Below are 16,261 nucleotides of genomic sequence, written 5' to 3' on the forward strand. Positions count from 1 at the left end.
AGGAGGAGGAGGTGGGTTAGGAGGATGAGATAGCTACGCGTATATTGCAGTATCTTCATCAACTTCAAGCTGTCGACTAATATAATGGTGGTAGTGATGATGATGATTATTATTTAACCACACATACATTACAGCATCCTTGTTTGTTTACTTCCAGATGTCGAGCTCGTTTGTGAAGGACTGCTCCGATGTGTCCTCAACAGGGGCAGCCAGTTCGGGCAAAACCGTCATCATCATCGTTAATAATGAGACAAATGTTTCTCTTGACCACCAGCTACAGAACTTGTTAGGTAAGGCTCAGACAACACTTTCTCTGATCTGTCTGTCTATCTATCTATCTATCTATCTATCTGTCTATCTACCTGTCTGTCTATCAATCTGTCTATCTATAATCACATGCCTTAATCCTGTATGGGGTGGCCACAAACAAATTGCCTCCATGTCTTCCTGTTCCCTGCCATTTCACTTCCCTCCCCCTAGTTTATGCCCCCCCTCTCTCCTGTGCCTCTGTACTCCATCCCTCCATCTCATCCTCAGCCTCCCCTCCCACCTCACTCACATACACATCTCTAGTTAGTCCCTCATTCTCCATCCTCTCCACATGGAAACCACCTCACTGTGTTTGTTTCTCCTAATGCATTCGGTCACATCCACAGCACACACAACGCTCCTTCACTCCTGAATAATTACACACTATTTCAATGCTGTACGGGTAGTTTTCAGTTTAAATTGTTATAAAGTCTGGGAAGAATTATCACGTTTATCACATACCGTTCACTATAATTCATAATTCACTAGAACGAAAATCCCGAAGTGGTTAAAATGAACGAGCTGTTGTTGTATGCAAGATTTTACATTCATGTTAACAAGTCTGCATAGCCACTTTCACCTATAGTCAGATGTGTAGATATTTTTTGTGTGTATTTAATTTTTTTTTTCTGCCACTCCATTATCCGTAAAGAAAAAAATGAAAGGAAAAAAACGCAGTGTGTATATGTGTGTTTTGCAGCGAGCCATGGTGCTGATGGATCACAGGTGAGCGTGGTGAGAATGGGTAGTGGTGTGGCAGGAGGTGAGGATGATGGAAGCCTGGGTAATGGGACAGAGGCTGCACCCACCATCACAACACCTGATGGTACCCAGCTGGTTAACCTTACCGTTGAAGGATACCCAGCTATACCTCATGGTTAGTACTGGCACACACGCTCGCACGCACGCACGCATCCACACGCACACTCAAACACACACACACACACACACACACACACACACACACACACACACACACACTCTTGCTTGCTTACTTACATACTTACTTACTTATTTGCTTACCAGAGTACCGTATCACTTTACCTTGGCTTTTCATGCTCCTTCCTTCCTCTCTAATACTTACAGTCCATTTTTCATGTAATTTATTTTCATTATCCAGACCTCTTTTCCGACCCTAGGGTGGGGTGAGGTAGGGTTCAGAGAGTCAAGCAGGACCTGATAAAATGGGATACTAACCAAAGTTTGCCCCGATGAATGGGCCACACCCCCATTCACTCACCATTCAAGTTCTGGGAATCATGGCTCCCCCTGATGTACCACAGCTTATTCACCACCTTTAGTATGCATTCCTTATATGACTATACCTTATTAACACAGTTGCATTAGACTTCCTTACGCTACATTGGGGATGAATATTTAAAGGTCTTAGATTTGTTGTTGGTATGGAAGTTGGTGAGGCTAGGGGACTGACAAGAGATCGAGCTGGCTGGATCAATGTTGTGAGAAGAAGTGCATGATCAGGGATTTGGCACCCCATTTTAACGTGACAGCGTTTGAATTGACTCTATCGGATACGTTTGTGTGAAGCTATATAATGTGGTGAAAGTTTTTGGTGTATCAGATAGAGCCAGGATTCCGGGGGCTTGAATGATGAGTGAATGGATGCATGGCTCATTGGACTGGGCAAACTTGGGCTGTCTGGATGTTGCTACTCCTCACCCTGCCTTAGGGTGGGAAAGGAGGTCCGGATAATGATGACGACGACGATGACGACTTTTTAGATATATCAGTAAAATTAAATAAAGCAGATGGAGAGCCTCCTTTAGGTAACCAAGGCTGATCATACACGCATGTTGGAACCATTATGAAGGAAACAGAATGAAACAAAACAGTTAATAGGTCTTGTCTAACATACACAACAAACATATTTTATTCTTAAAGAGTTCCTGTCTAACATACACAACAAACATATTTTGTTCTTAAAGAGTTCCTGTCTAACATACACAACAAACATATTTTGTTCTTAAAGAGTTCTTGTCTAACATACACAACAAACATATTTTGTTCTTAAAGAGTTCCTGTCTAACATACACAACAAACATATTTTGTTCTTAAAGAGTTCCTGTCTAACATACACAACAAACATATTTTGTTCTTAAAGAGTTCCTGTCTAACATACACAACAAACATATTTTGTTCTTAAAGAGTTCCTGTCTAACATACACAACAAACATATTTTGTTCTTAAAGAGTTCCTGTCTAACATACACAACAAACATATTTTGTTCTTAAAGAGTTCCTGTCTAACATACACAACAAACATATTTTGTTCTTAAAGAGTTCTTGTCTAACATACACAACAAACATATTTTATTCTTAAAGAGTTCCATGTCAGCTGCTCTCACTTGTTTACTAATGGTTTTTCAGCTCAGCTTTTATATCAGATTTGTATATTTATGTGGATGCCAACACACTTTCATTCCATCCATTTACATCCTCAGGATTAAATTTGTGGTCAAAGCCATCATAGTACCAGCTAATTTTATTGTTTAACCCACCTTACTTTCCACTTCCTGTTGCACTTCATCCTGTTTTTTCTTTCACTGTACTAATATAGCCCAGGCCATCTGTCCATAAACAATTCATTCATTCATTGCCAGACGCCATGTATCCCAAACGGGGTGGCCAAGGGCTTAGAGTTAATTATTTTTACAGGGAGGGGCACTAATCCTCCACCAACCCCACTTGACACGTAGGGATGCCAACAGCATCTGGTGTTCCCAGGCGGTCACCCATCCCAGTACTAACCAGACCCAACGTTGCTTAATAATGATGTCTAATATTTTTCACTGACTAAACAAAACGCTTCCATTCATTTTTCAGTGTATGTTTTATTACAGTACACATTAATGATGCTGGTACCCACTAAAAACATTAGATAAGAAGGAAATTTATCAGCACATGCAGCCAGAATTATGTAAAATATACCCAAGAATTTTCTGTTGAGGTAGGCGTTGACTGTGATTAGTTGATGGTACGTCAATGATTTGGACTTGTCTCACCTCGGAAAAGCTGAATAAATATTAGAGAAGTACCAAGACTGTAATAAATGCTCAGTTTTTACTCATTAGCTGTATTTTTTGTTGTTAGAGTTTAGCATGCTATGTAAAAACTACATAGTTTTCCTCATGTTTTGTCTGTGTCTGTTGTTGAAGCTTGAAAAACATGTGTAACTAAATTGTGTGTGTGTGTGTGTGTGTGTGTGTGTGTGTGTGTGAGAGAGAGAGAGAGAGAGAGAGAGAGAGAGAGCTTAGACCCTAAAATCACTGACTGCTTTTCCTCACATATGCATTGTCTGTGCAGTGGCAGGTGGTGTTGGGGCTGGTGGTAGCTATGCCGAACTTCCCTTGGACGCAGACGCCTTCCAGCGCCTTGAGAGCGTCCTGGAGAGTGAGGAGGCGCGGGAGATCCTGGGCGAACCTCTCCTGGACATGGTGACCAATCCCACCCACCTCCCGGCTAACCTCACAGCAAACCTCACAGCCAACCTCACCTCCCTGGATGAACTCATGGACTCGTCGCTCTTTGATGGTCAGCCTCAAAAACTCTTGGATTCCTCTCTGCTTCATGGTCAGCTGCTTCTGTTTTGGTTATGTAGTCAGCAGTGGTAGTTGTCCTCAGTTATTACCTTACTTTCTCAATATTTTTTCTTACCATACTTTCTCAATATCTGGTGTAGACCATATTAAAGATGCAGATGCCTTCATGCTTATTTTTGATTTCATGTTTGTGTTAAATATAAGTCTGTTATTTATGGCTTTGGTATAGTGATTTTTGCCATTTCTGTACTATTGTTTGCACACAGTTTGACTGTCTGTTTGCTTGCTTGTCTGTCTGTCTCTGTCTGTCTGTCTGTTAACAACTTTACACAAAAACTGGTGGTGTGATTTTGACTAAAATTACAGGGATGATGGGCTATGACCTTCTGATCACCTGATTAAAGTTTGGGCCATATTGGGCCATGACCCAGGCTGTAGGCCCCCCCCCCAAAAAAAAAAAGCCATAACTCCTCCTAAATTCGTCATATTGACATGAAACCAAAACCTAAAGGTGTATCTTGCAAAACTGCATCCTATAACATGCCTCATTACATCAGAGGGGCCACGCCCAGTCAGCGGTAGGGGGTCAGTGTCAGGCAGGTTGGGCAGAAAATTGCAAATGGGCATAAAATCATCACTTTTCATCTGATTCACTTCAAAATTTTATATGTGACATCTTTGACTAGATATCTTGTTATATGTCAGCACTAAAATGACTGCTGGGGATGGGTTTGCCGTGCCTTGGCACCCCTTCTTGTTGTGATTGGTGTGCTAAAAAGTAGAGAGTACCTGTATAAGGCTACATCCACACCAAATGCTTGCTGACACTTGTGGATATTCTGCATCACTTTGAGCAACAGAAGTTCTCTCCTGCACTCACCCATGTCCAGTGGGATTATTTATACTGGTTATGGTTATGCAGAACTACCACTCTTGTCAGCAGGAACTTGGTGTGGACATTAGCAGAGAAGTATGTTAGTTTTCAATAGACCCTCAGTGTTTTGTGAGCGGTGCAGGACCAGCAGTTAACCCCATACTTGGGAAAAATATTGCTTTAGTCTATTCTTGCCATGTTAAGATCTATCTATCTATTGCCAGACACCATAATCCCGTAAATGGTGGCCATTTGACACTGAGTTAGTTGTTTTACAGGAAGGGGCACCAACCTTTCACCAACCCACTTGTTGACACGTACGTTAAGATGATTTTGTTAATTTTAGAGAAACCACACATAAGAGTGGGATTGGGACAGTCTGCAGTAGCCTCTCCACAGCCTGATTTCTGTGTCTCGTATTGTATCATCATATTTAAGCTTAAAGACATCTGAGTAGAGCAGGAGTGAAACAGAGAATACGTCATCAGATAAAAGGGCTAAGGTATATATTGTGGTATTGATAGGCAGGTTATACAAATGTGTTCATGCACCAAAGGCTTGCAACCAGACATTTCCTTCACATCTTTCTCTAGTAGTCTATTGGATACAGATCTATCTATATCTATCTATTGCCGGATGCCTCAATCCCGTTTGGGGTGGCCACAAACAAATCGCCTCCAAGTTGCCCTGTCCCCCGCCATTTCACTGCCCTGCTCCCAACTCACAGATACATACCAAAAATCTGAGGTTTTAACTGTCATTCAGGTTTATATGAACTGTAACTACTTGCATATAATTCTAACTATATATTGCTTTGGCCCTGTTTGCATAGTGTCATATTGCTTAATATTGAGGGGTCTGATTGGTACAGCTATAAAATCTTCACTATTTCCGTGACCATATCTTGTGTATATTAATCATGCTGTGTCCAGATTGTTTTACTGAGGTCAGGGGAGTCTTCGTGAAATGGAGGGAGCACTTTGTCTTCATAAACCTCTTTCCTAGTAGGGTGAAATACCGCTTGTCTTTGTAAACCTTTTTCCTAGGAGGGTGAAATACCGCTTGTCTTCATTAACCTCTTTCCTGCAAGGGTGCTCTCCAGATTAACAGAATAATTTGGCAGCAACAAGAATAAAACAGCAGTGATGTCCGTAGGGTGATGGGATTAACTTGAATATAGTAGTGTCACTGTATCATTTTTTTTTATTTTTTGTAATTTAACTAGAATTGAACAAGTTAATGTCTATATCTGTTGCAGGTGAGGGAGAGGAGGCAGGAACTGATAAAGGTGAAGCTGAGACCTCCAATACCCCAGCCAGAAAACATTCACCTCCCAAACGCAGATCACAGCGGCAGATGGACAAGGCCGAGAGAGAGGAGGTCAGTGCTGTGCTCATGATTTTTGCCATTTACTTTATGTATTTACTAGAGATGGACACCTTTTTGTGGTGGCACATATATGGTAACTGAGCGGCACCTCTCTCCAGTCGTACAAACATCCCTTAGCTCCCTCCCTATCCCCAGAAAGGTGGCCGGTGGTCTGCTGGAGTAAGGCAACTTCAGTCTGCACTCCACCAGGTTCATGTTTCAGCAGAACCTTACACTATAACTCCAACAGCTTCTCCTCCCACTACCAATACTACTACTACCACTGTTACCACTACTTCTACTACTACTGCGGCTGCTACTACTATTACCACTTGTATTGTAGATGGTTTGTAGATGGAGTTGAGGCTTTGAAGCATTTGAACAATGAATGGATGGATATGTGTCACCTTCCTGAGCATTGTGTTGATAGTTATAATTATGCTTAAGTGTAAATGAGTGAGGATGAAGGTAGAAGGAGGTGTGGGAACCCGAGGAAGAGGTTGATGGATGTGGTAAATTGGGTTATAAAAATGACGTGTGGAAGTTGATTAGGTAAGGGAATTGACTGAGAATAAAGTTGATTGGGTGAGTTAGGTACCAAGGAGCAGAATGGTCAGGTCTGTGAGGAGGAGTCAGGCATTACGGGGCTTGGATTGTGTGTGAGTATCTGGTCCATTTTGTCTTGCACATTTTGTATAGTTCTCTGTCTTTTAGGCTTTCTCTTTCCTGTTTTTTGGACCCAGCCTCACTCAGTATTTAGAGGAGGGGGGGGGAAGGTTAGGATGAGTATGATGATATATCTATCTGTCTAGAGGATGAGCATGATGCTTATCTACCTATCTGTCAGTCTCTAGCCAGATGCCATAATCCTGTAAGGGGTGGCTGTTTGACTTTGAGTTAGTTATTTTTCAGGGAGGGACACTAACCCTTCACGAACCCACTTGCTGACACATTGGGAACAAATGAGTTGGTTATATGGTTACCACCCAGCATTGTAAATGGTTTACTGGCTGCCAGGAAACGATTAGGTTTGTCACTCAATGTAAAGCCAGCTGAAAAGGAAAGAAGAGTAATAAAAAGTGGCAGGAAAGATGGGAGAAAGGGGAAGAGAGGAAGGGAGACAGAAAAAGAATGTTAAAGATGAGGGAAGAAGTAGGCAGCACTACATCAAGTGAGTGGATGATGGCCACCACTACCTACCACCAGATATGACAAATATGTGATGATGGTGATATTTTAGCTCATATTTCCACATTCATTCCTGTATTGCCACATCACTTTCCAGATTAATTTCCTGTTTTCAGAGTGTACATTCGTTTTTCATCTTTTCATTTCCCTTTGCCTCATTACAGTACAGAGTATGAATAAGACAAGCTGAGAGTGTTTGAATAGACGTGTAGGTCCATATTGACGGTGAAGGAAGCTCCCTAACACCTCTTCCATAGTGATTTATTTTTGATGTGGGTGGTTAATATCCTTTTGTATGTTATTTATGCAGAGAATGGGGATATTGGAAGGATTTATATAATGCAGAAAAAGGCAGTAAGGTGTAAAAAGCAAAATAAATCACTTAGGAAGAGGTGTTAGGGAGCTTTCTTAACTAATGAGAGTAACACCCTTAGAGCAAATGAGAGGAGTGTTGCTTTAATTGCTACACATTATTTCATTTAGATTGATTGAAACTAAAATACCTGTTGGTTGGTTGATTGATTGTTTCATTTTTGTTTATAAAGCTCCATCATGCTTGTATGTGTTGGCCTTGGTCCCTTAATAGCAGCTCTCCATGCTGCTTCGATCTCTGGCAGCCTCCCTATTGGGTCCCTTATCCCTGAGGTCACAGAAAGATAGAATCCTTGAGGTCACATTGTATGATTGATTATATTAAAAAGAATCATGGCAGTGTAACAACAGAGGTTGTTGCTAATTTTTCTATTTTCAATCTAGGTTGAGAAGATTTTGGCTGAAAACAAAAAGAAGCTGCAAGAAGAGCGTGAACAGTTAGACGGCAGCAACAACAGCAACAAGACTCCAACCCCAGACGACGGGGTGAAATCCGAGGGTAGCGAGGATGAGAACCGCCCAGAGGAGCCCCCTGTACGAGGCAGAGGGCGGAACAGGGGGCGGGGAAGAGGGAGAGGCAAAGGAGAAGCGGGGCAGAACCAGGAGGGAAAACCACGGGCAAGAGGGAAGAAGAACACAGAAGATGGGGCGGGGGAGGAGAAGGCTGGGGCGGGGAGAGGACGAGGTGGGCAGAAAGAAGAAGGAGGGCCTGGTAGAGGACGAGGGAAGGGGAGAAGCAGAGCGCGGCAGCCGGCTAAGACAAATAACACATCGGAGCAGGGTAAGCCTACGCACATTCAGGCATGCCTTGTAAAATAGCGTGAGAGTTTTTCATCATGTATGGCTACAATACCTAGGCTGCTGCATTTTACATTGAAGTTTTGGAGGTTAAAGAACTCATGAATATTGTAGAGATGAATGGTACAGATATCTTTTTGCCATTAATTTTGTTACAGTTATTGATTCTTTGTTTCCATTAAAGATTTGCCCATTTCACTCTGCTGGTTCTTTGTTTACATTAAGTCTGTAAAGATGTGCATTTTTTTCTCACCCATACTACCTGGACCATTAAAAAGAAAGGAATATATGCTTGAAAAATCAGCTTTGTAAATATGGTTAATTGTAAATGTAAGGATAAATACAATAACTAAGTGTCTTTATAATTGTCTTTGATATGGGAATGTGAATGAGTTTATAATTTATGATGCAGCTGACTTCAAATTCATGTCTTTGTTTGTGTTTTGTCTTCTGTAATTTTGTTTATATGTTCTTAAGTAATATTTTTTTGTGCATTGCAGATATGAAAATGAAAGAGTTGAAAGTAAGTGTCAAGAAAATGGATTTGAACAACACAGAGAAGAGTGAAGTTGATGGCGATGTGAAGGAGGAAGAGGAAGAGATGGAGGAAGGAAAGGAGGAACTGACAGAGGAGCAAGAAATGATGGAGGAAGTTAAGGAGGAGGAAGTGAAGAAGAAAGCCAAGAAGGCACCACCAACGCCTAAAATTATCCCACAGTTTGAGCCAGCGCTGTTCTCCACCCCAGATGTGATGCGCAAGGCCGGGGAAGCTAAAGCAATTATGGTGAAAAGTACAGGGAAAGCTCAGAAAATTGTCCTTGTGAAGAAGCCAGCGAAGAAGACCATCCAGGAAGTAGAGGTGAGGCAGGAAAATACAACTACACAGGCTGTAGATGATGGTGTCAGTGATGAGGATAACAATAGCAAGCTTCAAGACACTAGTGCAACTCAGGATGAAGACTCCAATCCACCAGAAGAGAAGTCATTCGTAAGCGAAGTGAAGCCCAAGGTCATCCAAGTGAAAAATCCAACTGGGGTTCGGCAAATGGTGGTCCTAAACTCAGCCCGTACAGGTATGCCCAAGGAGGCGCTGGTCAGAGTTATCCCACCTAAAGATCCACCAGCAGAGGAAGAAAAGCCATGCCCAGTAAAGCCAAAGGTCAAGAAGGAGGCTGGAAACAAGAAAACTGCAGAAGAGCTGGCAAAGATTAAAGAAGAGGAGGGAGAGGAAGATACGAGCACTGCAGAGGTGGGAGGTGTTGAGGTACAGAAGGATGGAATTATGGAAGCTCTGAAAACCAGTGAGGAGCAGCAGAAGCCAGGCCAAAAGCAGGACAAAGAGGAAGGCCAAAAGAAAGTGAAAGAGGAAACTGATGAAAAGAATGTCAAAGGAGAAGCAGGACAGAAACAGAAACAAAAGGGGAAGAACAAAATTAAAGCCTCACCCAAGGGAGATGCTCAGAACAAGGGAGGCCCACAGAAGATCAAGAAGGTGCGAGTGAAGAAGGGTAGAGTTTCACAGAAGTCGTTTGAGGAAATGGCACTGTTGAGAAAGAGGGAAATATCAATGAGAAAAAGAGAGGAAATACAGAGGAAGAGGGAGGAGGTGCTGAAGAAGAGAGAAGCCATAAGGAAGAGGAAGGAGATGCAACTTCAGAAGGAGAACGCTGAACAGCAGGCAAAGAAAGAGGAGGAGACAGAAGAGGAGAAGAAGAAGAAGGTGATCGTGAGCCACAAGGTGATAAAGAAGGTATTGGTGAATAATGGAGAACAAGTGATGGTGGCTGTGAAGGAAGGACCAACACCGAAGAAGGAAACAGTACTTGTGACAAAGGACGGTCGTATTATAAGGAGGGAAGTGAATGTTGTGAAGAAGGAAGGGCTTCTGAAAACCCAAGGGCTGACTCCAAAGAAACAAATAGTGCTTCACAAGAAAGAAGACCTGATACAGACACCATTGAAAGAAAAGCTGAGTCCAAAGAAAGAAGGGCAGGCACAAAAGAAACAGATCCTGATTAGAAAGAAAGAAGGACCCACTCCTAAGAAAATGGGATTAGTTGAGAAGAAAGAGGGACTGGTTGAGAAGAAAGAAGAAATGCAGAAGGACGAGGCAACGGTTAAAGAAGAGGCATCACCACTGTTAATAAAAAAGAAAATAATAAACCTTAAGGGCGCGCCTCCAATGACTCCCGCCATTAAAGCCCTCGGCCGGATTCCCAAGCTTGCAGGTGCCGGTATTCGGAAACCTGCGCCTACACCGATTGTCGCTCCCCCTGCCGAGGAATCCCCCGTGAGACGTAGCGGCAGGGCAATCAAGAAGAAGACCTTTGGAGATGAAATGGTTACTTTTGACATCAAGGAGGAAGCTGAGGAGGAGGAGGACGAGGAGGATGAGGAATATGTAGCAGAGGAAGATGAAGAAGCGATGAAACCTCAGACACAAGAAGATGAAGAGGAGGTGAGATTTGCTTGTTACTTTAACTTGCGGAGTAGTTTGGCTTTGTCTGAAATTAAGGAGCAATTGCCTTTGTGATGAGACGAGAAGGGTAGCTGCAAGGTGTAGTTGATTGAAAGCTGTTTGTTTAATCTTCCAGTACTTTTTTTTTTTTTTCTTTTTTAATATAATGACCATTGCTATACTGTTTTTTTTTTTATATATAGTGTGGAAACCTGTCAGACGAGGGGGATTAGATGCTTATGCCTGTCAGGTAGTGTCGGGATTCATGGGACTTGAGTAGTGAGTGAATGAGTGTTTGACCCATTTCAGTGGTTACCAAGATTAATTGGTTCTCCCTCTACATATTCTTAATTTTTCCTTGCTTTCTTTGCCGACTTGCGGTTGGGATAATGAGGTGGAATGATGGTGTTGGTGGCCTTGTCCCATCCTTACATTGGAAAAGGTGGTGGTGGTGATTTTTTTTTTATCCTAGGAAGAAGGAACCAAAGGCCAGGAGCCCACAAAATGCAAGAGAGAGCCAAATTCAAGATCTGATCATTTCGAGATGCCTGGACACTCTGCGTTTGAAAGACTGGAGATCATAGCTATCAGGAAATACAGACAGAGGGAGACAGTTCCAGTGTTGACTTATTGCATAAATAAAGGACTGGGAGTAACGCTTAACTCTTGCATTAGAGAGTTGGACAGAAAAGGGATGAGAGCTTGCTGCTAGATGGGTGCTACGCGCCCGTCGTAGAGGTGGAGGGATGCAAGCAGACAGTTCAGGTGATGATGATGATTTAATTCTTCCCTTTTACTAGGAGGAGGATTCCATGGATGATGATGGTGATGACGATGAGGACCCTGAACGTTTGTGGTGCATCTGCCAGCGTCCACACAACAACCGCTTCATGATCTGCTGCGACCGCTGTGAGGACTGGTTCCACGGGTCCTGCGTTGGCGTCACTAAAGCTATTGGTGAGTGAGGAGTGGCTGGCTTTAAGTTATGAGGATGGTGTGGCCTTGTGAAGAGGATGGAGAATGAGAGACTGACTAGAAGAGTGTATAGTGAGGTTGAGGGAGGGAGTAGGGAGAATGGGGATAAGGTGGAGGGGTGGGATGGAGAGGATGGAGAATGAGAGGCAGAGAAGAAGAGTGTATGTAAGTGAGGTGGCGGGAGGAGGGGAAAGCAGGAGGAATGGAGGGGTGGGTTAGAGAGAATGCAGAGTGAGAGATTGACTATAAGAGCGTGAGTGAGGTGGAGGGGGAGGGGGAAATCAAGAATGAGTTGGAGAGATATATGAGTGAGGGGTATGTGAGTTGGAAGGAGGGCAGGCAAATGGTAGAAGACAGGCTGATGTTGAGGCGATTTGTTTGTGGCCACCCCTTACAAGATTAAGGCGTTGTTTACAGATAGGTAGAAGTTACTACAGTTTATTTACCTTAACTTTACACAAAAGCTTGGGTTGTAAATGCTACTGATGTGATCCTACACTGAGTGACAAATGTAATAGTATTGTCGACTCCTGGAAGACCATTGATCAATAAATAATGAATGGTTTGTGGTCCAGGAGGTTGGTGGTGGTAGTAGTAGTAGTAGAAATAGTAGTAGTAGTAGTCCCTGGTTCATCTGAGACGTGAACCCAGAGGCCTGCAGTCATAAGTTGTCGTCCTGCACCACCATCTTATATTCAGGGGATAGGGAAGTAGCTGAGGGACATTTGTATAACCAGGCACTTGACCCACTCAGCTATATCAGTGCCACCACATGAAGGCATCCCAGCACCTCTTGTGGGTTAAAGGCTCCCCAGTAAGAGTTCAGTTCTAAGGAGATGTAGGGATGTGTTGCTCACTTAATGCCACTCAGTGCTAAATGATTGGTCACCTTCATCGTACGTGTTGGACTTGGTAGGCCAGCTGCAAGTGTGCCCCTAGAACTGTAGAGGATTGGATAATGGATGGAATAATGAGTACATAGGTGTGGTACTTATTTCTATCTATCTATCTATTGCCAGACGCCTTAATCCCGTAAAGGGTGGCCACAAACGATCTGCCTCCATGTCGCCCAGTTCTCCGCCATTTCACTGCCCTGCTCCCAGCTCACACCCCTCTCATACCTCTCCACTCCGTCCCTCCATCTCATCCTTGGCCTCCCCCTCCCTGTCTTCCCTTGTACCTCACTCACATACACTCTCCTCATCAGTCTCTCACTCTCCATTTCACTGGGAACTATTTCATATTCTTACTTCTCTGCTTTATCCTGTGTCTTGGTCCTACCCACCTCATTTTGTAGTAGTAATAGTAATAGCTGCAACCCCAGGCTCATATGAAATGTGAACCCAGTGGACTGCAGGCTTAAATTTTCCTTCAGTAGTTCACCATTGTTCTTTTGGGGGATAGGGAAGCAGTTGAGGGATGTTTGTATAGCCAGGCAGGGGATTTGCTCTGCTATATCTGTGCCATCACATGAAGGTGTACCCCCCCCCCCCACAATACCACCTTGTTTTATGGAGAGTACAAGGATAAGACTGATGATGATGATGGCGATGATGAGGGTGTTGATGAAGGTATTGATGGTTCTGATGATGATGATGATAATGGTGTTGATGATTATGATGATGGTGTTGATAATGATGATAATGGTGTTGATGATGATGATAATGGTGTTGATGATTATGATAATGGTGTTGATGATGATGATTATGGTGTTGATGGTGATGGTATTGATGATGATAGTGGTGTTGATGATGATAATAGTGTTGACGATGATGTGACATTACAGGCCAGCAGATGGAGGAGGATGGGAAGGAGTGGGTTTGCCCTAAATGCAAGAAGGCTGAGCGTGCCATGAAGAGCTCAGTCTTGATGGGGCGTTCGACTGCCGTTGGGGATGTTGTTTCCCCGCCTAACCACCAGGAAGCCAAGAGAATGATTGTAACAGGTCCAGTTTCACCCAGAAAGAGTGGTGAGATAGGGAAGAAACAGGATGCTGAACCGGAAACACAAACGCCTGTCAAGAAATCACCCGTTTCACCCAAGAAGCCTGGAGCACAGCATATCATAAGACTGACATCCCGAAAGGTCAGCGAGGGAGCTAAGGAGGTAAGGAGGTGGAGGAGTCAGGAGGGGGAGAGATAGAGATGGTGTAGAAAGTGTGATGGGGAGATAGGTGAGGCTGAAGAAGAAGAGAGGTGAAATAAAAAGAGTGTGGATGGAAGGAGAAGGTGTAGAGAGAGACTTGGTACTGCGGAAAGAGATGGGAAGAGAGAGAGGTGAGAGTGAGGGAAGGAGAGAGAAGTAAAGGAAGAGATTGAGGAGGAAGGAGTAAAGGAAAGGTAAAGGTAGAGCTGAGGACATGAAAATGAGAGGGGAGTGAGAGTAAAAGAGGAGAGGTGAAGCAAGGGATGAGAGGGAGGAAGGAAAAAGAGGTGAGAGAGAGAGCTGAGGGTGAGGGAGGAAAGAGAAGACTGAAAGAAGAGGGAAGAGGAAACGAGAAGAAAATGTTTTGGAATTTTAAGCTAATTAGATATGCATTTAACTGAAGACAATTAGAGTGGGAACATGTTAAAATTGAGAGAAATATGAAGGTGCTGTGGCTTATTTAGTGAATGTAGTGAAAGACATTAAAGACGGAGCATTTTGTGTCGACTGTTGCTGGATATCGTTAGAGAAGGAGCGCTTAATGTGGGAAGAAATTGTAGAGATGTGTATATGTTCCGTGGACAACTAGGTAAGGAAAGAACAACGGAATGAATTTAATTTGAATTTGGCTGTGAATTATGATACGAAAAAGGATTGATCTGAACAGAGAATATTTGGAAGGGAGGAGGCTGATATGCTTGTAGGGTTGTATGTAAAATGAAATACAGTGGAGTCTCCTAAATTGCGGCTTTATGAGACTGAGCACATGCTGTGGTTTGAGAATTCCGCAAGTTAGATATAACTATACTTACGGGGATAATTACTTATGGGTCTGTCATCTCTGAAAAGTTACCCCCTGTACCCCCAAACCTACATCAAATTGGTCCTCAGTGAACACTAACAGCCTGGAAATAAATTAGTAAAACATATTTAATGGGAATGAACAATATTGTAAGATTCTTACCTGACTTTGGGTGATGACACTGCTTGAATGGACCGGGGAAGGGGGGATGGGTTCTGAGGCTTGAGGCGGACTACAGCCTCTCAGTACTAGGCGAGTGCTGTTGTCTCATGCTGCCACCTCTGTGCCGTTTCCCTCTCGTCACCCTCCCTCAGAAACCCCTCAAAGTCCGGTGTGGAGTCAATGTAAGCAGTGTCGTTGCCCTCAGCTGCCTCCGTGTCATCATAAGTCGTCGATTCATTGACAGTAACTGTTTACCAAACGGTCACAGCCTTTCCATATTTATTATTGTAATGAGTCTTTCACAGGTTACTTGTTATTATTCCTAAATTACCACATTTACTGAGGATTTTTATAAACTTACCTCTGAAAGCTATAAATGAGGATGTAGAATGTGTGATACACTGACACGTCCAGTGAGAGCAGTGGTTGGTAAACAGTGCAGCCAGTTGGAATGATCTTCGGTAAACATTGTTGCAGGTGACCTGCCTGCTTTCTTAAATACCTCAAAGTAGGTATATTTTGTTTTTTTCTACTCACTTCTTGCAGTCACAATTCAACAGTTAACTATGTGTGTTGCATATGTACCACAATTACTTAACTTGATATCGTAAGTTTGTCATAATATAGGTGGAACCGCCGGTAAAGAATTACCTCGTTGAGTCCGTGATGGTGGGCAACTTTGGCTTTCCTCTCACCACCCTCAGTGCTCCTTATTACATCTAACTTCTGGGTGTAAATTATCGTTGGCTTCTCCTTCCCCTTCCTCAAAGAAGTTGTTGGCTAAGGAGGGTTGTGATCAGCCATGGTAACGATGGGCAGGCCGGGGAATCACGGGGGGTGGGGGGGGAATCTTCTTGATCTTGTAAACCACACCGGAACTACACGCTAGTAATGGAGAGGAGACACTGCACTGAGCTGGGCACTGGGGCATCAAGCACCTTCATGCTTGGCATAGGAGGGAAGCGCTGTGATTGGCTTGTAGTAAGTGCTGTGCTTGAATGTTATTGATTTAGTGCAGTAATTGCCATGCTTGACTACAACTGGTTTACACCAGCCTAGACGCATGGGCTTGAGGTAATGGCGGCGGGTATTACACAGTGCATCAGAAAAACATCACTTGTGAAACTACATTTGTGAATCTTGGGTAGTTCCCGCCAGTCACTGATATTGGAAACTGTTGCATGATGTTGTTGTGTATGATGAACCCATTATTTAGGATCGCGTGATTAAGGAGATTCCACTGTTTATGCA

The 16,261-nt window shown here is 43.3% G+C and overlaps 1 protein-coding gene across 1 annotated transcript in view; it reads left to right on the forward strand.

Annotated features, from left to right (window-relative positions):
* pps (protein partner of snf) overlaps positions 1-16,261 on the forward strand; it is an 80,115-nt gene that overhangs the window by 13,231 nt on the left and 50,623 nt on the right. The window contains exons 2-9 of the mRNA XM_080280191.1: positions 158-290; positions 1,010-1,186; positions 3,633-3,860; positions 6,001-6,122; positions 8,055-8,451; positions 8,969-10,926; positions 11,727-11,883; positions 13,688-14,007. Coding sequence (XP_080136317.1) covers positions 158-290; positions 1,010-1,186; positions 3,633-3,860; positions 6,001-6,122; positions 8,055-8,451; positions 8,969-10,926; positions 11,727-11,883; positions 13,688-14,007 — 3,492 coding nt within the window. The remainder of the gene's footprint in view (positions 1-157; positions 291-1,009; positions 1,187-3,632; positions 3,861-6,000; positions 6,123-8,054; positions 8,452-8,968; positions 10,927-11,726; positions 11,884-13,687; positions 14,008-16,261) is intronic.

Source organism: Coenobita brevimanus, chromosome 83 (genome assembly GCF_032717465.1).
Source record: "Coenobita brevimanus isolate Jiangsu-jjx chromosome 83, ASM3271746v2, whole genome shotgun sequence".
NCBI lineage: Eukaryota > Metazoa > Arthropoda > Malacostraca > Decapoda > Coenobitidae > Coenobita > Coenobita brevimanus.